At 40.9% G+C, this 24,888-nt stretch overlaps 2 protein-coding genes across 4 annotated transcripts in view; both read left to right on the top strand.

The window, feature by feature from the left end:
* pdlim5b (PDZ and LIM domain 5b) overlaps window positions 1-13,577 on the top strand; it is a 44,660-nt gene extending 31,083 nt beyond the window's left edge. The window contains exons 5-13 of one of the 2 annotated variants that reach the window (XM_086186671.1): window positions 2,216-2,238; window positions 3,929-4,086; window positions 7,001-7,028; window positions 9,498-9,661; window positions 11,375-11,555; window positions 11,646-11,826; window positions 12,269-12,389; window positions 12,471-12,586; window positions 12,689-13,577. In XM_086186671.1, the coding sequence (XP_086042797.1) occupies window positions 2,216-2,238; window positions 3,929-4,086; window positions 7,001-7,028; window positions 9,498-9,661; window positions 11,375-11,555; window positions 11,646-11,826; window positions 12,269-12,389; window positions 12,471-12,586; window positions 12,689-12,778 (1,062 nt within the window). In that variant the 3' untranslated portion in view covers window positions 12,779-13,577. The remainder of the gene's footprint in view (window positions 1-2,215; window positions 2,239-3,928; window positions 4,087-7,000; window positions 7,029-9,497; window positions 9,662-11,374; window positions 11,556-11,645; window positions 11,827-12,268; window positions 12,390-12,470; window positions 12,587-12,688) is intronic. The other variant, XM_086186670.1, reaches the window with a different exon arrangement.
* A 1,069-nt stretch (window positions 13,578-14,646) lies between these two features.
* Window positions 14,647-24,888, top strand: part of bmpr1bb (bone morphogenetic protein receptor, type IBb) — a 50,462-nt gene continuing 40,220 nt past the window's right edge. For both annotated transcript variants that reach the window (XM_086186683.1, XM_086186681.1), the window contains exons 1-3: window positions 14,647-14,858; window positions 19,030-19,091; window positions 22,339-22,475. The gene's annotated coding sequence lies outside the window, so the exon portion shown is untranslated. The remainder of the gene's footprint in view (window positions 14,859-19,029; window positions 19,092-22,338; window positions 22,476-24,888) is intronic.

Here is a 24,888-nt window from a genome sequence, read left to right as displayed (position 1 = left end):
AAGAACACCAAAACCGTCTTTTTATGCTGAGGAACACTTGCAGTGTATATGTTCCTTCTTATTTAATTGGTTATATTGAGTCTAATTATGCATAACTGCACTAAAAGTTGTGAAATGTGAAACTGATATGTAACGAAGTGATGATTTGGAAACAAACGTCTTGGGATCTTGTGTGGAACCCCCTCATGTAGTGTGTCACACTGCATGGTGAGCACTTGGAGCTCAGGTGACAGTGATCAGTCAAAAGAGACATCTGACAACATGAGCAAAAGACATGCAATATCATTGGTACTGTGACCTCAGAATGGGTCCACATGCGTGTTTTCTGTCTTCCTTTGGTCTTTTTCTTGCACGTGACAGCTAGAATTATACAAACCACTACAAATGCCATATTTGCTGACGATTTTGCATCTGACAGTTGGTTGTAAGCACATTTCTACCTGTGACATCTTGGACATCATGAAAGACAGGACAGGGGAGAAACGCATGGTCTTTCATTCTAAGACCCGGCGAGAATTTATGACTGTATGATATTCTGATGCAACGACCATTTTAACAGATGTCAATATCAGGTAGCCTACCCCCTGCGTAACATTACTACTGGTTGCTTCGAGTGGTAAGTTATTGAGTAGTCTGTTTGTGGCACCAACAATTTGTAGAACCAGGAATTACAGTCCTAACTTTCAAATGTCTCCTGGTGGTTCTAAATTGAGTATTTTCTATATGTAGCTGCAGAGATACAGATGGTCTCAACAGTCTACCACAAATATACAGTAAATCTTAAATGTGGTATATACTGGAAACATGTAGCAACCTCACTCTTGATGTTGGTGTACTGTATGTGCAAATAGCGGAGATTTCATGACCGACTATGTGCTTTAGTCAGCAGATCCAGAAGGAGCTGTGGTTCACTAGGCCACAGATTAGTGGACATTTATCTATGCAGTCTACCTGAAGGAATTTATTGAGGAAAATGAAATTTTCCACTCTGCTCTGCCTATATTATTTCATGCTTAATTTCCCCTCCAAATACACTTCTCACTTGAAGAGCTAGCACTGAAAAAGCCCATCACTAATGTTTTGACACAGCCACTTATAGACATTTGAAGGCATGCTGCACATCTTGTTTAAATATTCTACAGGGTAACTATCTGGCAAAGGAACAGAGTCCTGACAACATGCTAACTGATGTCTGCCAAAAACACTCTCAGCCCAAAAGGCACCGCTGGTGTAACACTTGTTTCTAATTAGCCAAAATCCTGGCAGCTCTCTTTTTCTATGGACCAGGGATGGAGCTACATCAATGGGCTCTGGTTCACTGGTTGGGTTACAGTCAACAGAGTTAGCTTTAAGTAGTTTGCCATTCACTTCAGTTTACCTTAAAAAAAAAAAAAAAAAAAAGGTCTTGGTAGTTGGGATTTATTAGCTTTTAGTGAGTAAAGCAGGTTTAATGGCTTTTAATCTGTATGTGTTTCATTTATGGAAACATTTAGTAATTACGTTTTGCCTCTGACCACATATTGTTCAGTCGCACATTAATAATGAAGCATTAGTTAAGTATTAAGTGAATTAGTGAAGGTGTCTAATATGTACCATAATTCTGACATATCAACCTCTTGAGAAAAATAAATATCAATAATGATTTCTGAAGCATAAATGCAGTCGTTAAAATTATAAAGCTAACTTTAGGCTATGGACAAAAGCTAATGTTATGCGACAAATAAAGCTAACAATATGCTATGAAAAAAAAATGCAACCACATATGACTCAGCATCACCACAACTACCTTGACACTTGTGCTTTTAACATGATTGCTTCTATAGTTGTTGTTTTTAAGACAAATTCACAAGTGTGGTATTTGCTGGACATTTTTTGTAGAGCAAAATGTAAAACATTGCAAGCTAGTGGAATCTTAATTTCAGGTAAGTACCATAAACCCATTCAGAAACCCTGCCAAAAATGCTTACATACTTCCAGGTCCTGCCCTCTCTATAGATGCAGGGTGCTTTAGTTGTTGCATGTGTGTTTGTGTCCTGGCCTGCACGCTTTGATTTCATGTTGCTCTGGTTTTCTATCTCCGCATTCTCTCAGAAGGGCCTTTCAGTTAAAGGACATGTGTTTGGACTGACTGTGCTCTTTCCTTCAAAATCTGTTTTTTTCTCACGCGCCTTCTTTGGCTTCAATCCTTTTCCATATATCATTTCTTTCCCCATAGGAGGAAGAAGACACAGACCCCAAGTTAGTGCCGTGAATGATCGTATACTGTATCTGCTACAGTAGCTTTCTAACCATGTGGAATTTGGTTGTAGCCTCCACATTTCTCCAGTTTATGATGATCAAAAAAGCATGCTGGCACCCTGTTGAGCTAACTTCCACATATGTGCTGATCTACTCACTGTACATACTAATTTCCAGGAATAAAACAAACTGTGAAAACCTGTAAAATCCATCCCGGATACACCACAGCAGCAGGACATAAACTGTGGGTCAGGTTCTAGTTTGCATGCGTATTCTCGTTGGCATGGAGATTTGTGTTAGCTGGTTGTGCAGCCAGGCCTGTCAGCACACATCTAGATTCATTTGCTGCTGTTGTCAATAAGTTTACTGAAGGCCAGTCAAAGCACTGCCAAGTATATTCTGCTTTGGCCAAGAATAACTGAACTTGAGATCAGTCTTCAGCTCTCTTCACCTGACACACACACACCCACATGCACAGAAACAAACTCGTATACTAATTACACGTGTTTGACACTAAATTGACCCATAGTCTGGAACAGCACTAGAACTAAAGTGTGCACATTTCACATTGTATTCTAGAGAAGTGGTTCCCAACATTTTTAGTCACCGCCCCAAGAAGTTTCATTTTGATGATTTCATTTTCCTTTAGGTGTTTTCATAACTGCACCCTCACAGTCAACATATATAGACCTAAATCACAATCAGAGATTTTAGTTAAATAGTTGTGAAAAATAAAGAAAATAAGCAGGGAAAAAAATGCAAAAGGCTCCATGCATGTTGACGCATGGAAAGAAATACATTCTTGCATTACTGAGGTCATGTACTGCAGGCACACTTTGACTCTCACACTGTCACTAAAATCCAGACAAATTATGTCAGTGTTACAGGGGGTAGAATTTGAAAACAAAAAACAAAAAAGCAAAACCCTTCCAGCTAAACAGTGATATTTTATTTTATTTTATTCATTACACACAACTGTTAGGCCCCCCCCCCCCCCCCCCCCCCAGGTTAGGAACCACAGTTCTAGAGCGTACAATCACAGTCTGTATCACAAAGCACATTATCTCCATCTTGTGGTGAGACCCAATCACTGTCACTTTTTTCCCACCAAACACTCCATGTCATTAAAAATATGCTGCTGTTTTCATAATTACATGGTTTAATATCTTAGATATACTTGTACTGCATTTAGTTACACTGGATTTAAGTTTATACTCTCTGGCTAACCTTTGGTTTCCCTCCATAATAGCGAGCCTCTACGATGTCTGAAGTAAGTACAGTTCAGAACAGTTTCAGGACTTTCCCACATAAATTTAAAAAAAAAAAAAAACAGCTGTTCATGCGGTACACTTTATTTGACTTTAAAAATCTGTGCTGCCTCTTTTTCCCCCACATTTTCCTCACTACCATCTTATTGCTTGGCTGCAGAACTCCACCTCCAGCTAAACCTAGGAGGTAACTGTGAGATCTCACACAGCAGTCAGGTCACACAGCACAAGTTTTGATTGAATATGGAGCACTCATCGCAAAATGTATTTGTGCACAGTGTGTGTTGGTTGCTATGAATGTGTGTTAATCTTGTCATGCTGTGGTATTTTAGTGTTCTGTTAACCTGAAATATTGTGTCCCATTAACTATTGACACACTTTATAACTATTGTAATAAGGACTTGGTTGATCTTGGCCTGCAGGAAAGCTGGTGTGGAGTCTGACTTGAACCTTGCCTCCCCACTAAGTGATGCCAGCAAGAAGCGTCTAATTGAGGACACAGAGGACTGGCACCCACGAACCGGCACCTGCCAGTCCCGCTCCTTCCGTATCCTGGCCCAGCTCACCGGCACTGAGAACGGTATGTAACAACCTCATCACCTAAAATGGTCTGAGTGGAGATGAAGGGTTCATTCTACAGAGCTTCAGTATCATTGTATTTGAATATTTAGATTATGATCAATATTACTCCATGCTCATTTTAGATATTTCAAACTACCTGATAGGGATCTTTCAGATTGTTTGCAGTGGGGTCCCTCCATAGCACAGGTCTCTCCTTCAGTAGATGCAGGTCAGCGTGTCTTCTGTGTAGAGAGCTGCAACTTTGTGTCTCATTACCATACTGCTGAACATTGGGTGCTACAGAAATACATATTCTATCCGCCGAGACAAAAACTCCCTTCGTGACTTTCTGGAACAGCACGAAACTGGTTTGAATCCTACTTAAAGGACAGAGACTACTTTGTGTCTCTAGGTAATTACACATCAGAGCGGACAAAAATGACATATGGGGTTCCCCAAGGCCCCATTCTGGGGCCACTCCTATTCAACATCTACATGCTCCCTCTGACTCAAATTATAGAAAACAACAAGATATCTTACCATAATTGTGCAGACGACACACAGATTTACATAACCATATCACCAGGAGACTAAAATCCAATGCAAACACTAAGTAAGTGCATTGAACAAATCAATGATTGGATGTACCTGAATTTTCTTCAACTGAACAAAGATAAAACTGAAGTAATTGTCTTTGGAGTCGAAGAAGAGCGATTAAAAGTCTGTGCTCAGCTTAAATCAGTTATGTTAAAAAGCACAAACCAAACCAGAAATCTTGGTGTAGTCATGGACGCAGACCTGAATCTTAACAGCCACATAAAGACAATTACAATGTCAGCCTACTATCACCTGAAGAACATATCAAGGGTTAAAGGACTGATGTCCCAACAGGATTTGGAAAAGCTTGTCCATGCGTTTATCTTCAGTAGACTCGACTACTGTAACAGTGTCTTCACAGGTCTCCCTAAAAAATCCATCAGACAGCTCCAACTGATTCAGAATGCTGCTGCTCGAGTCCTCACTAAGACCAGGAAAGTAGATCATATCACTCCAGTTCTCAGGTCTTTACACTGGCTTCCTGTCTGCCAAAGAATTGATTTTAAAATACTACTGCTGGTTTATTAAGCACTGAATGGTTTAGGACCAAAATACATTTCTGATCTGCTGGTACGTTATGAACCATCCAGACCTCTCAGGTCGTCAGGAACAGGTCTGCTCTCTGTCCCCAGAGTCAGAACCAAATGCGGAGAAACAGCATTTAGTTTCTATGCTCCACATATCTGGAACAAACTCCCAGAAAACTGTAGGTCTGCTGAAACTCTCAGTTCTTTTAAATCACAGCTGAAAACCCATATGTTTGCCGTGGCCTATTATTAAATCAAACTAGAGGCCTCTGATCAGTGTCTCACACTGCACTGTAACTTATATCTGCCTGTTTAGCTTTCTATCTCTAACTTTACTTTAGCTGCAGTGTAACTCGTCTAATTGTGTTGAATGTCTTTCTCTGTCTTTACTTTCTCTGATTATGTTGAATGTCTTTTTATGTTTTTTTAATGTAAAGCACTTTGAATTGCGGGCTGCACGTGGTGCAGTGGTTAGCACTGTGGCCTCACAGCAAGAAGGTTCCGGGTTCGAGTCCCGGCTCGGGCGCGGGATCTTTCTGTGTGAGTCTCCATGTTCTCCCTGTTCCTGCGTGGGTTCTCTCCGGGTACTCCGGCTTCCTCCCACCGTCCAAAGACATGCAATTTGGGGACGAGGCTGATTGGATTCTCTAAATTGACCGTAGGTGTGAATGTGAGTGTGAGTGGTTGTTCGTCTCTGTATGTTGGCCTGCGATGGACTGGCGACCTGTCCAGGGAGAACCCCGCCTCTCGCCCGTAGATGCTGGGATAGGCTCCAGCCCCCCTGCGACCCTAAGGAATAAGCGGAAGACGATGACGACGACGACTTTGAATTGCCCTGTTGCTGAAATGTGCTATACAAATAAACTTGCCTTGCCTTGCCTTGAAGATAAATCAATATTACTTTGCATGTACACTGTATTTGTAACATTTTTTGCTGTTTTTACTGTTTTGTTTTTACATTTCTAACCATAGAGCTTCATTGTATCCCTACACATGCTGCACACTCATAGTACTTTGTAGCACTGCAGATCTGCTGTTTAATTGGAATGCTCAGCTGGAGAGTAACATATTATGGCACACAAAGAAGTTCTGTTGTTGAAAAGGCAGAAACAAAAAAAGTTCTGTCTGACTGTGGAAGTAAAACATTGAAATGTTATAACTATAACATTTAGAAATGGATATTGAGTAATTTAAGTAGCCGTTTGTGTGTTTGATAGAATCTATTTTCTGTTGACCCTGTCCTCAACAGTACAAAGTGCAGAGAAGAAGCACTGACCCACATCTACTGAAGCTAAAACCTGTGATGACTCCCACAGCCCCACTTCAATAAATCCAAAATATCCCATTGAGTCAGAGCACATGACAGATCAATCCAATCGCAAAATTTTAAAATAATCCTTTGGAACATGCTTTCATTTGAAGCTTTTATGTGCTGTTTTCAAATCTCCATTACCTCTATAGGAATGTTGTAGTTCCTCTGAATATAGAAGGACGGATGTAAGCTGACATGTACAATAACACCCTTATTAGAGCAAAGTAAGTGGAAAGATTTACCTGTCTACTTTGCTCCTTTTGACTAATGATGTTAGCAGACCAGGGTGGAATATGTGATGAGCTTTGACTATTTTAATACACGTTCAGGCCGCATGCTGTTTCTGCAGCTGTGAATGATTTGAGGATAGGTCGAGGAAATCCCATCAGGGCACTTCAACCACAGTGGGACTGCCTGCGTTCTCTCAGTGACCAATTTATGCATTTTAATTGATTTTAATTGGTGTTCCTTTCCCTTTTCTATTGTTATTGTTGCAGAGCAAGTTCCAGAGAACAGTGGAAAGAAGTAAGTGGCTCACGGTTTTTCATATAATCAGATTTTGCTCTGTGTGTGTGTGTGTGTGTGTGTGTGTGTGTGTGTGTGTGTGTGTGTGTGTGTGTGTGTGCGCATGCGTGGGTGTGCGTGATGCGTGTGTGCTTGATAGAGAGACAGAGAGAGAACTTCTGAAGAAAGTACAGATAAACATTAATATTGCTTTTCTGAATTATAGGTTTCACACGTCCTCATTGTGTCTGTATTCAAGCTTCAATTAAATCCTAATTTCTTTATTTTATAATCCCATGGTACCCTGATTAATGTGAGATTAAGTTAGGGAAAAAACAACAGAGAACTAAAGGGTTTAACATTTTTCTGTACAGTATGAAATAAGCTGGTAAACCTGAACTAAAGTTTCATAAACTTTTGTTTGCCAGCTCAGAACAAATCCCTTTTAGCTTTAATCTGGTGATCCCACGGCAATGCTAACTTCCACGCCAGCCTCCAAACCTTACTCATCCCTGCGGCTCTCCCTTCCTCTGCTTCCTCTTGTGTTAGCTACTCAGTCGCCACTCTTCTTTTCACTTCTCAATTTTTTTCTTTCTCTTGTGTTTCTTTGTTCTTGGGCGAATCAGGGTGAACAAGTTGGACCCAGATGTTGTAGAACACAAGTACAACAAGCTGAGGGATTGGCATCACGAAGTTTCAGCAAAATTACTAAACGTTTAGCCGGAAAAGCTTTGATTTATTTATTTATTTGTTTTTTCCCCAGTTTTTGACTGCATAACACATCATAACTCAAATATTGAAAGCTAAACAAAAAAGGGAATGCACTTTTAAAACGCACAAAGAAATACTGCTGTAAAAATGATTGTTAGGTACATATTGCACCTATTCTCTCTTTATTATGTTTTAAACTGCTAATGCATGCAAATGTGTGTGTGCTTAAAGTGCAAAACTACAATATATTCTAGTGTACATGTGTACTTTTCTGTGGCACGTGGTTCAGCCTTCACTTTCCTCTGTATACTTTCTGTAATCTTATGCTTTAATCATCTCTCCCTATGTCTGCGATCTGTAATTCCTTCCTCTGTTTTCTACACTAATCACAGTAGTGTAATCTGTCAGCTCTCAATGAGTTTACCTCAATAAACTATTTTCCTCACTGCTCTCGCTGTTTCTGTATCTTAAATTTCTTCTTTTCTATTTTCCTCCTTGAAAAAAACCCTCAATTGTCAGTGGTTCAATATTTCCTACAGATATGCTACAATCACAATCTGGACTCTCAAAAAAGATGTCAAGGTTTTTTGTCGATCCGTTTCCCCACAGATAACGGCTGCTAGATTTGTGTCTCGTAGATCGGTTAGTGATGTCTGGACACAACAAATGTGATCTCATCATTCGCAAACAAGATTGGTGATTTTAGACACCAAGAGTTTGATGTAAGACCAGTGGTGGATTTTTATGGAATTGCCAGAACATGTCCTGTCGTTTAATTTCAGTTCATTTGAAAAAAATGCATTTAATTTTCAAGTCACAGGGTTGCCATAACAGACAAGGTACAAGAATCAACCTGCATCAAACATGATTAAATCATGAAATACTAGAACTTTGAATATGTGGTTGACAGTACAACAGGCTCAGTTGTTACTAACACAAAGCCAAACCAAACTGCCTCAGGTGTACAAATTGTTTTCTTGTTAGTACAAATCATTTGTTTAACCTGAATATCTGTGCAGCAACGGCGCCTCCCTGTGGTAGTCTGCAACACTAAAGATGCTCCGAAAGACAGATCCAGCAGCAGTTACCTCAAGACTCAATACATTTACGAAAAACAACATTTACTGGACAGCAATGTTACGACCTTCCACAAAGGGTTAAATCCTCTCAGGGAGGTTTGGCTCACAGGAGGTTCTCAGGTTGAAATAAAAGCTGTAAAACTTTACAGTGGGTGGTGGCCAGAAAGACAGTTGCTTGGCATTTTCTCAAACAGTATTTTTGTGGCCCTCGCAGCTTCCTCCCTTTGTAAAACTTCACTCTCATACAACACAGTCACTCCAGAATCTCTTTAAAGTGACAGTACTTGAAGTCCTCTGCTGCTGTTTGATCAGATACTCGAAATGATGAGCCTGAGATACAGTGGAGATGCTGCGGTATCATCACCTGTAATCTTTCCCATCTGCCAATCAATGAAAGAACACATGGACAGTGGGCTGCAGCTCCAAAGTGTCCTATAATCATCTTGATTGTTTACATGTGGCTCTGAGATTACAACCAGCTGATGGGAACCTGACCCCCTCAGCTACACTGCACCACGCATCTGCAAACATGGAGGCACAATCCTATGACTAGATCTCTTTTACGTGCATGGGTTTTTAGCCATTTGACACCTAAATATGAGTCAGCTGCAAGCTGGGTGACAGACGTCTGTTGACACTTTAGAACGACTATCGTGTAAATGCACTATGATTTATTTGGGTTATGTGTCTTATTTCCCAGTGAGGCAGTGGACAAAAGCACTACCAGTGTGCACACCTCTCCTGCACCAAAAACGTTTTCCAAATCTGCAGCTGCACCCCGGAACGGCAACGTTGTCGCTCCGTCCACATTCAAGAGCCCTGCAGCTCAGGGCAAAGCCTCCTTCCTGCCTGGAGGTCTACCAGGTAGAGTAACATCCATACATAGTCATTTGCAGTGCTTGTTTACTATCATCCAGTCTTTTTTTAGTTGGTCATATTCACTGTATGTTAGCCACTAAAGCTGATTCTGATCTGATTCTCTTTCACTGCCAGAAATATCATGTGCAGGCACTAATTCCAGCCTACAGAGGGCAGCCTCGTTCCTCTAAATCACTGTTACTCAACCGTAACATTTACTGCAGCTCTAATTCCTGACAGTAAGCCATTTAAGATTACGAGCTCTGTAAAAACCAGAGGTGTTCCGTTAATGAGCTCAGGCTATTGGCTTTCTTCAAGATCCCCTTTCATTAAATAGATTGTGAAACAGAGAATTATGGCTTTTATTTGGTATGAAGGTTCCTCTTTAAAAATGCACCTATCTTGGGCCACTCGACCTTAAGGAAATCAAATATTTGCTGAAAGGCATCGATGAGCAGCCGTCATTAGTAGTAGTACCGCACAAGTGTGTACTCATACAGGAACAGCTGCAGTACTTGCTCCTCTTAATTTCCCCAAAGGTCTTTTTTTTTTTTTTTTTTAAATAGCTGCTGAAAGGACGCTTAGGCGGAGAACACCGGTGGCCACTGTTAGTTCTCTGTTGCTTGAGTTGTTGGTCAGAGTAACGCATATTTGAGTAAACAAGCACAAGTGAACCTAAGTATGTCGTACCTGCTATATGACCTCAAATTATATGTGCAAGTACCATTGCTTTGACCATTTACATGCCAGAAAATTGGAGTTATTAGGTGAATTCTTCACTCTAATCGTGTTTACTGAGAGAAACAGAGGTGAAAGTATAACCTAGGGGCAGAAGACTGTTGTCGTTTCATGTAGATGAAGTTTCCATTTTTGTACGGATGCACTGCGTTGCGACTCATGCTTCCCCTCCATCCATTCAAAAGCAGAGAGGCAGAACAGACAAACACAGAGATTGGCCCTCCTGCTGTGATTCCGTTTGGCGTCTTCTCACCCCCCCCCCCTTATCGTTCTCATACAGCTCCACAGCAGTGACAGCCCCACAAATGTCTGCTTTATTCTCCATCCCATTTAATGTGTCTCAGCGCCCCGATCTTCACTCTCACCAAAGGATTTTGTTTTGAACGCTGCCCCCGTTGACAGCATGTCACCCCCCCCAACATACCAGCTTTCACACAGATAAGATCATATGATGAAAAGTAACTTCATTTCAAGCGGTGTGACAGTTTTAGCAAACATTATTTAAGGGATAAAGTGATGATAAATCATGAGAGAGAATCATCTGAGAGAGATGTTCATCATCCTGATGCTGCATTTCTTCTCCTGACTTTATTATCTGTATAATACAGGTTTACAATACAAGAACTTTTTACTGCTTTCAAGCTGGGCTAGTAACTCATGAATGGACCTCCAGGCAAAATATTAAAAAGATTGAAACACCCCTTTTTTATATTTTACTTTTAATGTTCTTTGTGATTAAAAGTAGTCAAATAAAATCTTTAAAATATTGGAATCAGCTCAGAAATGTCTGTAGGGCCCATATATCATCCCCAGGACAAATACCTGGTATATCACCTTAATGGGGGCTCCGATCTTGCTCAGGTAAATATAGGAATAGAATTCAGAATATTTTCATTTACGACAACACACACATGGGGGGTGTATCAAGGTATTCAGCTGCAATAAATACCATGAACATCATCATCATCTTTCCTACTTCAGGCTTTCCGAAGAGTGGAGCAACACCTTCATTTGGCAAAGTTACCAACCCTTCTCCTAAAGGCCCCGATCGGCCCGTCCCTCAGCCACATCCACAGGACCTGGACTCTCTGGTGCAGCGAGCTGAGCACATCCCGGCCGGAACCCGCACCCCCATGTGCAGCAAGTGCAACAACGTTATCCGGTGAGTAGCCTCAGAAAGAGACCCAGACCTGCAGAGAAGGTGTAACAATGAATGAGCGTGGGGCTCAAATCTTTCCTCTTGTGCCACCAGAGGTCCTTTCCTCGTGGCTATGGGCATGTCATGGCACCCCGAGGAGTTCAACTGTGCTCACTGCCACTCGTCCCTGGCCGACCGCGGCTTTGTGGAAGAGAAGGGCCAGGTGTACTGCGAACACTGCTACGAGGAGTTCTTCGCTCCCACTTGCGCCAACTGCCAACAGAAGATCCTGGGAGTGAGTGACAGTCCACTACGGTTGGATGAACTGATGTATTCTTCCTCCCAGGGATGCACCATGATGTCAGGATGCTGTTAGAATCAGAAGTTATTGGTGTGGTTTTTAATAAATCAGTATCTGCCCGTTGAGCAAGAAGTCCAGTTTGCCTCAAGTCTTCTTTTGCTCATAAAGAATGGGATTAACGATGTGTGATAAACATTCAGATTCACAATGTTTACATTTCTTTTTCAGAAGAAACGTAATATCACATAAATCTAAAGCTGACATTGGTAAATAAATGTCTATAAAACATCTGCACCTCAGGTATTGTCAAAAAAAAAGGATCCCATATTTATTTACTCAGTACGTTGCTTGCTACGTTATCTGATTTAACAATAAATGTTCATTAAGCTGAATTATTTCGTGATATCTTTAATGTATTTCTTGATTTGGTTTACAGGAAATAATGAACGCCTTGAAACAGACCTGGCACCCATACTGTTTTGTGTGCGTGGCGTGCCAGCAGCCAATCCGGGGCAACACCTTTCACATGGAGGATGGACAGCCGTACTGTGAAATGGGTACGCAAATAAACACACTGCATAGATTTTGTGAATCAAACGTGTGTCAACAGACTGATATTTGTTTATTTGTTTACTCAGACTACTACAACCTGTTCGGGACAAACTGCCACGGCTGTGACTTCCCCATCGAGGCCGGGGACAAGTTCCTGGAGGCTTTAGGATTCACCTGGCATGACACCTGCTTTGTGTGTGCGGTAAGTCCCTCGATACACACACACACACACACACACACACACACACAACACGAAAAATCTGTGGATGTTGTGTGACTTACAGGTCTGTGCTTCTGTCTGCAGGTCTGCACCACTAATCTGGAGGGACAACCGTTCTTCTCCAAAAAGGACAAACCTTTGTGCAAGAAACACGCCCACACTGTCAACATCTGAGCGCTCGCACAGCTCGGATTTATCAGTTTACAGAATTGAATCTTCAGATGTTAAATATTTGCATCTTAAACTGATCAAACGTGTGTAACCTGGTAGAATAATGGGTCGGCAGTTCATTTTTATGGTCTCTTATTTTATCTGTCATCGTCTTACTTTCTCCTTGATTATACCGTTAAGTACAATTTAGCAGTTTTATAGGCTATTATGTAAGAGTACATTTCAGTAGCAGTTCCCTCTCTGTGCAAGTGGATGCTAAATACTTTTTTTTTGTTTTGTTTTGTCGGCGAGCTCCAGTATCTCGGCCATGTTTTAGTAAAGCGAGCTCAAGATTTTAATAATTATTTAATATAAGGGGAATCATTATTTATTTGTGAGGATCACTCAGTCTATGGCAACATATAGACTTATCATTTAAAGTAATAAAAGTGGGAATATTTTTTTAATTTAATATTTTTTAAGTACTTTTGTATGTAATAACGGCCATTTATTATTAGTAATTTCTATAGCAGTCTATAAATTCTTTTTATATACAAAACAGGTCATGTCGTATAATTCAGGTTTTCAATAAATATCCACACTAAGCTAGAAATCCCAGAGTTGCTGCCACTTAATGTAACTCATTTGAAAGTTACTTCCATCAGTACTGTGCTTATTTTTCCTTTTTTCCTTGTTTTTCTGACTCACATGTTTGTGTTGTTTGGTAGACCCACATCAGACAACTATAATATATTCTTCCAGAGGCTGTCAGTTTTCTGAGCCTTACACCTTTTCCATGTGGAATAAAGATAATTTTATGTAAGGGATGTTTTCAAAGCTGTCTGCTTGCAGTAGAACTGTTTTACTCGAAACGTGGCCTCCTGCAACTCATTGGGTTTTCAGGTTGTTTAAATGTCTTGAATAACAGTTTATAAGTATTGGGCTTCAAAAAGACATTAAATAGTCTTTCATTTTGTTTTTGTGAGAATTTGTTGCATTGCCAAAAGCATTTGATTGATTGAAACTGATCCATCTTTTAATTTATTTCTGTCAAAATGAAAAAATAGTGTCTCTGTGTGAAGGAGCGCAACTCTGAACCTGCATCTCTTCACTCATTTCGGTCTTTTTACTTTACTTGCTCTTACCTGTAGGCAGTTTTTACTAAAGTAGTACCATGTTGATGCTTTACTGAAGTATTTAGGGGGAGTTTTATTCTTATTCCTCTATATTTCAACATCCAGTATCTGAGACTTTCAGCGAGCAGCTATTTTGAAGAGAAGAGAAAGATTTATGTCATGTATGATGTGTCATTTGAACAGTTAGCATTACGGATGCGATCTTATCTGGTTCTTTCTTTGTTTTGTTTTTTTACTTCTCTAAAGGAACTATGTACTTCTTTAAGCACTGCCTGTGTAGGTCAACAACTGTATTCCTTCATGAAACCAACATCTGCAGCACATCCACTGCTTACCCTTATAAGGAGAAAGAGGATGTATTAAGAAATCAGCCTTCGATTTAGTTGAAAATCTGTCTTGAAAACAACTTAAAAGCGTCACGTTCAGGTGTTGGCATGCGTCACGGGTATCGGAGTGACCTATTAGTCAAGTCGTATAAATCTACTTGTGACAGTAATTCATTCTTCAGAGAAGTTTAACAAGCACATAGACAGGCACCGACATGAGCTACCTTGTAAAGCTCCAGAGGGAAAAATACAAACTTCCGTAAAACACACACACACACACACACACACACACACACACACACACACACACACACACAAAACAAAAACATACGATTCATCCTTAATGTCTTCGGTAGAAAGTAAACTCTCGCAGAATGACGGGCAACATCGTTTCGCGTGATGACGTCAGATAACCGAAAGTAACAGAGGGCCCTTCAAGTGCACCTTCAGGCTGCGCGTGCATTTCTCCGACACGTCGGAGGTGGGAGCTGTGAGCGCGAGGACTCACCCACTAACCTCACCTCACACCACACCAGAGCAGCAGCAGCAGTAGCGGACCCTCGGAGAGTCTTCCACGGCACCGGGACACGTAGAGGAGAGACCTGAAGGGGCCGACGGGGATCTCCAGGAGCAGATTTAACGGTGAGAAGTAAGACGGTGAGACGGGAAACTTTAGGATTTTGCGTGCGTGCGTGCATGCGTGTGAGACGCAGTAAGAGCGACTGGAGCGTTCCTCTCCTCGCTGCGTGTTTTCCGTGTTGCGGTTCTTTCACTTCAGGGCTTTTTTTTTTTTTTAAACTCTCCTTCCACTGGCTTGATGCTGGCTACAGCTGCAGGACCCCCGCCAGCCTTGACGACGGGGGTCCTATCAGTTACTGATGCAATAATCTCCGCTTTCTGTCTTCTACACATCCTAACATCTGAAGTTTTCCTTCAAATTTTCTTCAGAAGGAACTAAGTTTTGGTTTTCTGTTTTTTTCTTTAATTGTGGCGTCTGACAAAGTTTTAAAATAAGAAGTTGTTGTTCCTCATCTCTAGTGCCTTTTTTAATCGCATTTGGAGCGTTAACGCTTCATCCACAACCTTTGAGCCTTCGAGCTTGTTACTCTTGATAGTGGTGACCTGAACACTTGTTCTGGAGCTTCTGATCACATGACCTCTCACCACTCTCAGGCTGTTCTGTTCCTCTGCGTGTTGCTATCAACATCTCAATTATTTAAGTTGGTGAACTTTGAGGATGTCTTCTAATTATTTCATGATAAGTCATGGATGATATTGGATGATTTGCCGATATCTGAAATGCTGATATTTTCTGTAATGTTAAAACAAACATGTTTATATGATGTCAACCATTTTCTTCACTCTGAAAACACACATAAACAAGTTGAATATGAAGTTAGGTTTGTTTTCGTTTCCAGAACGTTTAGAAAAAGCCCACAGTTTATTGTTGCTTCATCTTAAACAACAGCAATGTGCAAAAAAAAAAGAAGAAGAAGAAGAAATGAATCCTGAGTTGCCGGGCAGATATTTATCAGCAGATCGATACGAAAGAAGTGACCAATATCTGCTGTTACTGATGACAAGCCAGTGTTATCCTGCACCCCTAATGATGACTACAGATGCACAAAGATATCAGCACGTCAGCAGATGTTGGTTTTAAAAAATAATTTAGTATCGGCCCTTTGCTGGCGTCTCTTTTCTCATCAACTGTTGTCTGTTGCATTAGAAATCTTGGACTTGGAGTGCATAGCAGAAGTTACATCTCATTGAAACCCTGACTTCCCGGAAGCATTGTCAGGTATTGAATATTGGAAATGATTGATTTCTTGTGAAGCAGTTCTGGTTCGTGGCAGCATCACTTGGCCTGCACCCTTAGAAGTGCCATGTTCTGTACCCACCCAAATATGGCACGTTGTGGTCGCTGGGCTCTGGAGAACCAGCACTGATTTCTGTGCAGGTCATCATGGTTTCATCAGCATGTCTGACTCTTTCACAACCTGCTGCTCCTCCTGTGGAACGTTTGAACACATTAACAACCCTTCAGGACACAGAGGCTCAGTGATGCAATGCTGAGTGAGCGGCTAATATTAACACACACACACACACATAGAGTGATCGAAGCACCAACCACCCTCACCCAGCCTTGGCCCTAGGTGGGAGACATGCCCAACATTACACTTACATGGTGGTAGTGGCATGTCAAGAGAGGGTACTTTGTGGTCTACCGCAGACTCAAGCTTCAAGTGCTTCAGTGTTCTAGGCACTCTAACTGTGTGTGTGTGTGTGTGTGTGTGTGTGTGTGAGAGAGAGAGAGAGAGAGAGAGAGAGAGAGAGAGAGAAAGAGAGATACCAGTTTTCTTCTTGCAAAGCTCAGGATTCTCAATAGTATGAAGAAAATATCTGTCTGTCAAATGCACTCAGAGCTCTGCAGGGTCACGTAGGATAATGATATTTCAGAAAAGTTCCAATTTGAAATTAAGCATCAGTTAAGTCTTTATTCCATGTTTTTGTGTCATTAGTTGGTCATTTTTTTAATTATTCCAAAATTGTGGTGCAAGAATGCTACAACTGGCAAACACAAAGGAAATAGGGGCAAAGTTGGAAAATACAGAACATTTCCTTTAAATGTGTGGTGTTAGGGGAATTACTGCTGTGTGTTTGTTGAAACCACCACAACTGGGAACCTTAAGGACCGTGAGAGAAATATGTTGGCTTGATGGCTGCTGAAACATTGTTACATTGTCTGAAAACACAAAATCATCATTGGACAGGTATTTTATGAGTGTTTGCCTGTTTGCAGGGTTATAACTTCACATGTGAAGTTCACCCAAATTTGGGGGGGGGGGGGGGAATTACAGGTCAGAGAAGTATCTGTTCAACTTTGGGGCAGATCTGTTTTACAAACTTAAAGATTGCACTTTTTTCATGGGGTTTGACTGGGGGGGGTGCTCTCTTGGTGCCCTCGAGTTTGTTAAATGAATTCATTTTATCTGGAATATGACATTTATATTAAAATGAAGGCACCCTTTGCTGGAGGACACCGGCCCTTCATGAGCTTCTAGCATGCATACACACACACACACACACACACACACACACACACACACACACACACACACACACACACACTTTCTGATGTAGCTACAAGGACATACACACACACACACACACAGTAGCGAGGTAGATACTGGCCTGAGTCTGTGTTTGTCCCGTCGGCTAAACTTAGCAGCTGCGACCCCTCACCCCGGTTTCCTCCCTTAATAATGACAGGAAGGGAGTCCAGCCAATTAGATGGGAGATATTTGGTGCATATTAACATTTATAATGGGAGCAGTATTTTGGGGTCTACACAGGTAATGACCCCCCCCCCTCCCCCATCATAAAGGGGGGGGGGGGGGCATCAATAGTTACCAAGACTGCAGCATGTTTCTGTCTGAAAAACCTGAGTTTATCACCTCACACACATTTGCTTGAAGCGGTCTGTCATGTAATCTGAGCAGAGTGACAGTCAGGTAGAGAAAATACTGGAGCTCTGCAGTTAAGAGGCAAACTGTCCAACACTCAGTCCCACATGGATTCGACTCAATGTGTTTTCCAGCTGCTCGGAATTTATATTTGTCATGATGATCATCTGAAGTTTCCCCTCCTCACTGATAGACAAGAACCTCACATCAAGGCTTCCCACCGGTATGGCTTTTCCATCCATCATTAGCTCAGTGATTTCGACCCGTCGCTGCTGTTCTTCCCACACCGTCTCCTCGGGGTCTCCCACATGCACTTCAAATTAAAAGCACAATCATAATTCTTACTACGTCAGCCGGGGAGGTCATATTTTTTGGTGTCTGTCTGCAGGATTACGTGTAGAATGGATCGAGGAAGAAGCCAAAGATCTGTCACAGCGGCACCTGGAGGCAACAGGAAATGCTTGTTTTTGTTTTGTTTTTGTTTTTTTTTATTTTTTACAAATTGATGCATTCCTCCTGGTGGGTTGATAACATGATCTCAGATTTGGTCAGAGATGCCTTAAGAACCTGTGTGTGTGTGTGTGTGTGTGTGTGTGTGTGTGTGTGTGTGTGTGTGTGTGTGGTGTGTGTGTGTGTGTGTGTGTGTGTGTGTGTGTGCAATGACCCACTTGTCACTATTTGCAGCTTTAATTATGACCCAAGCATGAGAGCCCCATGGGCCGCCAGACCCCTAGGCCTGGCTCTGAGTTCAACTCGGTGGAGGTGTGCAGTCTCCAAGTAATTTCCAGTCTCCTTTGTTACATTACTGTCAACACACAGATGCTGCCCACCCCGGATGCAGGGCTGTGCCTGTGTTCCAGACTGCCTCGTCTCCAGATGGACGGAGAGGCCAAATCATTATGTAAATGAATTGAATGCAGTTGATTTCATTCTTTAGATCCCCAGCTGATTTTGTTCCGCTGGGGAATCAGCTGTCCTACCTGCACGGTCCACTGGCTCTTGGACAATTACTGTAATGCTAATTCAAACGGCAACAGTAAGAGTTTAAGTGCAGATGCCTCATTGGTTTCATGATGAGAGACAAATGCAGGAAAAGCTCTTTGCCTGAATGGTCAACAACAACGTTTGAGATGAGACATCCCGTTATGAGAGAAAGAAAGTGGCCGAAAATAGGAGAGAGACACAGAGGATGATTGAAGATCGAAGAATGGAAGAGATATTTTCCAGGATTGGTTGAAAGCCAAAGTGGGAGAAATGACCTGAGATTGAAATTTAGTCTGATTCTTTTTTGGTTTGGAGATGGCAGACACATGAGCTCCTTTTATTAACTCAACTTTTCTGTCTTTCAGAGAAAGACAAATCCTGGATCTCTGGCTGGGGGACATGATAGGATGCTGTCTATGTCTGGATGGTGAGTGGCGCTCTCTGGTTCTCCACTGATATTTTCTCTTTGAACTTAAGAACATCATAATGTCTCACATGTCTGCACTTTCTTGATATATGCACCATTTGAACTCTGAAATATATCCGTGAGTGGTTTCACCCGATCCCAAAGAAACTGAAATCCAAAGCTGAAAGCTGTATTGATCATGATGGAGTGAGTGTTCATTTTCCTACAGAAGATGTTGCAAGAAATATAGATTTTGCAGGGAATGTGTGTTTGGAAACTGTAATCCTTCGTCTCTGCAGCAATTTACCTCAGAAGTGGCAAGATAATTGACTTTCTGCTGTGAATATGGATAGATATGTAAAATAAACCAGTTGGACTCTAACACAATCCTGTTTTTCTAAAGTGTCACATTGGACTCTGCTGACTAGAGATGAAATAGATAGAGCTGATAGTGTGTAGTACATTTCAGAAACTCTAAGAAGTATAATTTTTCACTGCAGCTGAGGGATTTTGAATTTTACAGCTACATTTTTATCCAACAAATTATTCTGTTCTTACAAAAGATTTTCCTCTTGTATTTGACACTGAAGGTTTTTGCTGATGTCTGTAAGAGATTAAACATTTGTCTGCATTGAAATGTTATTTCAAAACTCTACCGCTGTCAAATAAAACTATGAATACATTTGGAAGTATTAGTACACACACAGAGTGTATTGCAGTACAAAGAATCATTGTTAGTGTCTGGCGACTTCACGGATGTACTACTGTACCCCTTGATTTCAGCAGTGAGCTGGCGTGCTGTGTAGTTTAATTAGCATTCCTTTTACATTAAGCAATGAACTTGCCACTACAGGACCCATCATAAACAATAAAATATGCTGACACAGCTCCAACCATGTAGGCCTGTGGAAAATAGAGTTACTGTACCAAGAGAGGACAGTAGTAGTCTGTCTACATGGGAGGGGCTCACTCGTAGAGCCCTGTGAAATCCCTTTTGTTTTTCAGTTTAATTTAAATTCTGTATATTATGTTTTAAACTCATTTTGACAACAAGACTTGGAAAGAGAGTAAGAGAAACATGTTTTAGCGTGAAGTTAAAAGGCGACTGGTTCAACAGAGTTTCCCTTGTTAAATGTGCTATGCTGAGAATCCCCAGCTTCCCTCTCGTACCTGAAAGCAGCATAGGTCAGTGGGAATTTTGTATCCTGTCAGGTTCAGTGTCATAGGAGGTCGCGGGAGAAATGAAAGAACAGCCATTCTCTTTTCATACATGTACCACCAGTCATGTAGAGATGGTTAGAAAAGCTGCAAAATGAAGGAAATTTATGAAAAAAGAATTTGGTATCACTGCCAATATCTATTCTGTTTTTCTTTCTGGAGTCCCTTGGCGATTCATGATCAATATGCACGTGTGCCTGTCACAGTGAGCTTGACCTTTGACCGCCAAAAGGTTTTAGATCCGTCCTTGAATCCTAATGGATGTTTGTACTGTACTTGGAGAAAGTCCCTCAAGGACCATTCTGAGATACTGGGTTCAGGTCAGGCCAGTATGGGAGTTTCTCTGATGGATAAACTGGTTAAATTCTTTCTCTCCTGATCTTTATTAAAATCGGGTCATTACATTTTCCAACCATATCATTCAGGTCTACTTGATTCTCTTTTTAAGCTCATATTCCACAACAGGAATTCACACGGTCTGACACTTGTACTCACTGTGCGACAGTGACCTGCCGGCAGGAAGTTAAGGGGGCTGAAGACATGCACGGGTTTGAGATGGAGTCTAACTCGCACCCATAAAGAATGTCAAGAATCTGTGTGTTAAAGTTCACACTGTATCACCATCTGCGTCTGGATCCTGGCAAATAAAAGACAGCTGTGTGTGAGAGTCTGAGTGTGTGTGTGTGTGTGCGTGTGCGTGTGTGCGTTTGTGCGCGCAAGTGTGTCTTCAAGTGGGAAAATGGAAGGAATACAGTAATTATGCAAATATTGTTACTGCGTGAGAAATTTGTTGACTTAATTGTGTCAGGAATTTGGTTACAGATATCACATAATTGCAGATGTAACACAACAACACTCTGATTGCTCTCACAAGCAAGCAGGAAGCAAATCAATGTGACTTAAAGTGGTACTTAACTCAAAAATTTGAATCTGTTTATCAATTACTCATTGTTGGATGTCTTTAGTTCCTGAAGATTTTTTTTCTCCCAGCATAACTTGAAGGTGAATCCAAAATTCAGAAAAAGCTAGCTACATACTTGTTGCTAGACACTTACGGAGACTGAAGACTAACACCAGCAAAACAATTAAAATCTATGTTTGAAAACTCTCAAATGCATTGTCCAGTATAAACTTTCTTTCTATATGTGCAACACTTAAATTTGAGTAGAAAAAAACAACTTTTGGACAGTGAAATTTGGCTTATAAATCAGATGGAAAGCGGGATTTCAGCTGAAGTTCAAACACATGTACGTAGGAACTGAACTGTTTTTGTTGGTTCGTTTTATTGAGGACTTGAATTATACTGGACAGTGTGTTGTTGTATAGTTTTGTCGTTGTTAATGTTGGGTCTCCATATATGCCTAACAATTTCTGAATTGTGTATTCACTGAGAGGTTGTGCAGATGATAGAATAAAATAAAATCTTCCCAAGTTCAAGATATCTTACGGTGAGTAATTGATAACGAAAAGATCATATCTGGGTGAAGTACTGCTTTAAGAAAAGACAAGCTTGGCCACCCAGAATGAAAGTTGAGGTCACCTGTTTTACTGAAATCTCATTGTGTTGGTTCAGCACCGTCCCCAGCTGTGCCTCGGTGTTATTTCCCTGCTATAATATTGACTCAAGGTTACTGGAGTCAGTTTCATGGACCTTTCTTTCTTCTCTCCAGCCACATGCATTGAAGTAGAGATTATTCCATTCCTTCTATCTGTATGAAGGGCGGGGACATTAAAACACATCACTACAATCTCCTTTAACAGTTAGATGTTATACGCATTCAGGAAAAACTCAAGTTATTTAGCGTGCCTGTTCTCCTGCAGACCTAACTCTGCCCCGTATCGGAGTTAGCGATTGAACCTCATCGCTCGTCCGCTAAATGGCAAGTGACAGCACGTGCCACTCAGACTTGAAGAGAATATGTAGGAACAGATGAAATCAATTTATGTCTTGTTCTTGTTACTCCTTTTTGCTCTGCCCGGTGTTTCTGATGACAGATTGCAAAATGGGTTTCATATGTGCCCTTTTTTCTTGTGTGTTTTGTTTGCATAGATTGAGGAGAGGGCAGAGGGAATCATACATGTGAGCCTGTCTGCATGGGAGAGTGCTGAAATCAGAGCTTTGCATTTTAAACCCAGGAGGACGGCGACGAGGATGTTTCAGTGAGGAAGAAGCATCAATCGTATCAGGTGAGCGGTTACACGCAGGACAGAATGTCATGTGTGGAGTATTAAAAGCAGGGCAGCTGAACTCCGTGTTACATATTTGTCAGCTGTTTATAGAGCAATGAGATGCTCAGGTGAGTGTATTTTCAGCTGTTGCTGTGATGCTTAGTCCTCCAATGGCACTCTGCTTTATCTGGAAACAAGCTACACACACACACACACACTCAATAACAACATTGCGTTGCAGTGCATGTCAGGTTTGGATTAGCGTGGCAGCCAAAACAAGTGACAGGTGGCAAACTCATGTCAACACTCAGTGAGAATGACTTGGATTAAGTAAATTATTATCACAAACAAAAGGTGAGTTGTGTCACTTTGCAGTACTTGTCAACTCCTGTTTGCTGTAGATGTCTGTCTAAATATCCCTGGTGGGTAGTTTACACTTGAGACAGCTGCTGGTCTTTGTTGAAACAGTTTTGGAATGTGTCATCATGTTTTACCCACTTCCCCACTAACATACTGAATGATTTTTGTTTTGTTTTGTTTTGTTTTTGACCAGTTTCTCTGCAGTTGGACAGATAACTCTTTGAGTTTTCTCTTCCCCTTGGTTTCTTGTGTTCCCTTGAAAAATAAACAATCTAAGGATTGTAACTCGACAACTTTGTGCTGTAACAGTTAGTAACTGGCATTCAGCCTGTAATGGTGCACTGTGGTTTAGTTTGTGATTATACTTCAATAATGTGCTTTGTTTTCACTTGTATTAATTAGCTAAGGTTGTATTTAGTTTGACCTCAGTTGACCACAAGGGAAAACATTTGCACAAGCGTTTGGATTTTGAGTATTTTGGAAGGCTTGGACAGAATAGCTACAGCTTTCCGTGGTCTACAATTATGGAGATTTAAAATGTCTATAATCATTAATGAATGATTAATTAATTGGATTAAATAAAAATGAAACAAGTAAAGAAATAAAAGCCACAACAACTAAATGAATGTGTTTCTGGGTTAACTTGAATACAAATAAAGAAGAGGAAAAACTTAAGCAAAAATCTAAAACACAAATGTTTTTGTTTGTTTGTTTGTTTCTTTCTTTCTTTCTTTCTGGTAGTTTTTGTCCTCCATACACAACACTCTTAATTGGTCATCTCAGCTACCATCATTTTTTCACTTTTAGCTTCAGCAAGGTCTTTTAACGATCTCCGATCTGACCGGACTGATGTCACGGTTGTGTCGCCAAGTTTTAAAGGTGCTATTTGCAACTTGACCGCTAGCTAGCACCGGGCTACCTCTGTCTTGTAATACCTCTTTGTACTTTAGGAAGCAACATCACGTGATTCCTCCAGATGTCTGAGTTACATCCAACCACTGGTTTAAGCTCATTTCAAATGCTTGTATCTGCCATTTTTTTCAGATGCTATTCAAAGTTTGTGGTCATAATTCCAGTTGTGTTGGCTAATTTTTTCAGATGGTTGAATATCATGTGCTCGCTTTAAAAAAAAAAAGATTATGAATGCAGTGTAACCTTTAGGAATACCAGGAGAAAATGCAGTAGGTCATTGAATTTCACTAGAATTGCATCATAGTGATAGAACATGATTCCAGATATATCCCAGTTTATTAACACCATCAAAAGTCATTTGTGTTGTTTTATCTCATTTTCTTTCAATTTTTCTCTCCATGATCATCATCGATCCTTCAAAGATGTGATGAAGTCATCCCAGTATGTAATACATTTCAAATTAAATATAACAAAAAATTAAGTTAGCCACACCAATCACTCATTAGTCATGCCGTCATCTTTAGTTCCGCTTCTCTGGAGTCTGAGAAGGGTCTGGCCTCTCCTCATCTGGCCTCATCAGCGGCTGCAAGAGCTTCACGTCCAGGAGGAGCTGTATCAGATTACAACACAAAGAGAATGAGTAGCAGCTAGCTAACCTGCTACAGCCGTGATTGTTATTGCAGGTGTTCAAGATGAGAAACAGCCGTTAATTACTTCTGCGACGCATCATACGTGGAGCTGCAGTCACACATGAATGACCACATACAGGTCACATGTTGGCACGCCAGAATACACAGATTAGGATTTAAGGATCAGACGATAGTTTCAGGGTGAAATGTTTCCCTTGGTCTGTTGAATCCTCTGGTTCAGGCTTGTGCTTGATTTATCCTTTTCTTTTGTATTACACAGACTATTGATTATCGATGCATTCAAATTTGAAAAATACAAACTGCATGTCAATAATTGCAATAATAAATAATAATGATAAATGCAATATTTTACACTGGAAAATCCCATCAATAAAATATTGCTGTGACCAGTATTAGATCTGTAGTTTAGAGAAGGTGGTCAATTCTCTGATGTAGGTTTTATATCCTAAACAGTTTATGCACCAATGATGTTGTCATATCACATCTGTAAAAGTTTAATATTAATCTGT

Source organism: Aulostomus chinensis, chromosome 19, assembly GCF_037954235.1.
Source record: "Aulostomus chinensis isolate RoL2024-O1b breed Wild chromosome 19, RoL_Achi_v1.0, whole genome shotgun sequence".
Taxonomy (NCBI): Eukaryota; Metazoa; Chordata; class Actinopteri; order Syngnathiformes; family Aulostomidae; genus Aulostomus; species Aulostomus chinensis.
Note: the sequence above shows the minus strand (reverse complement) of the source record. Positions and strands in the feature narration are given on the sequence as shown.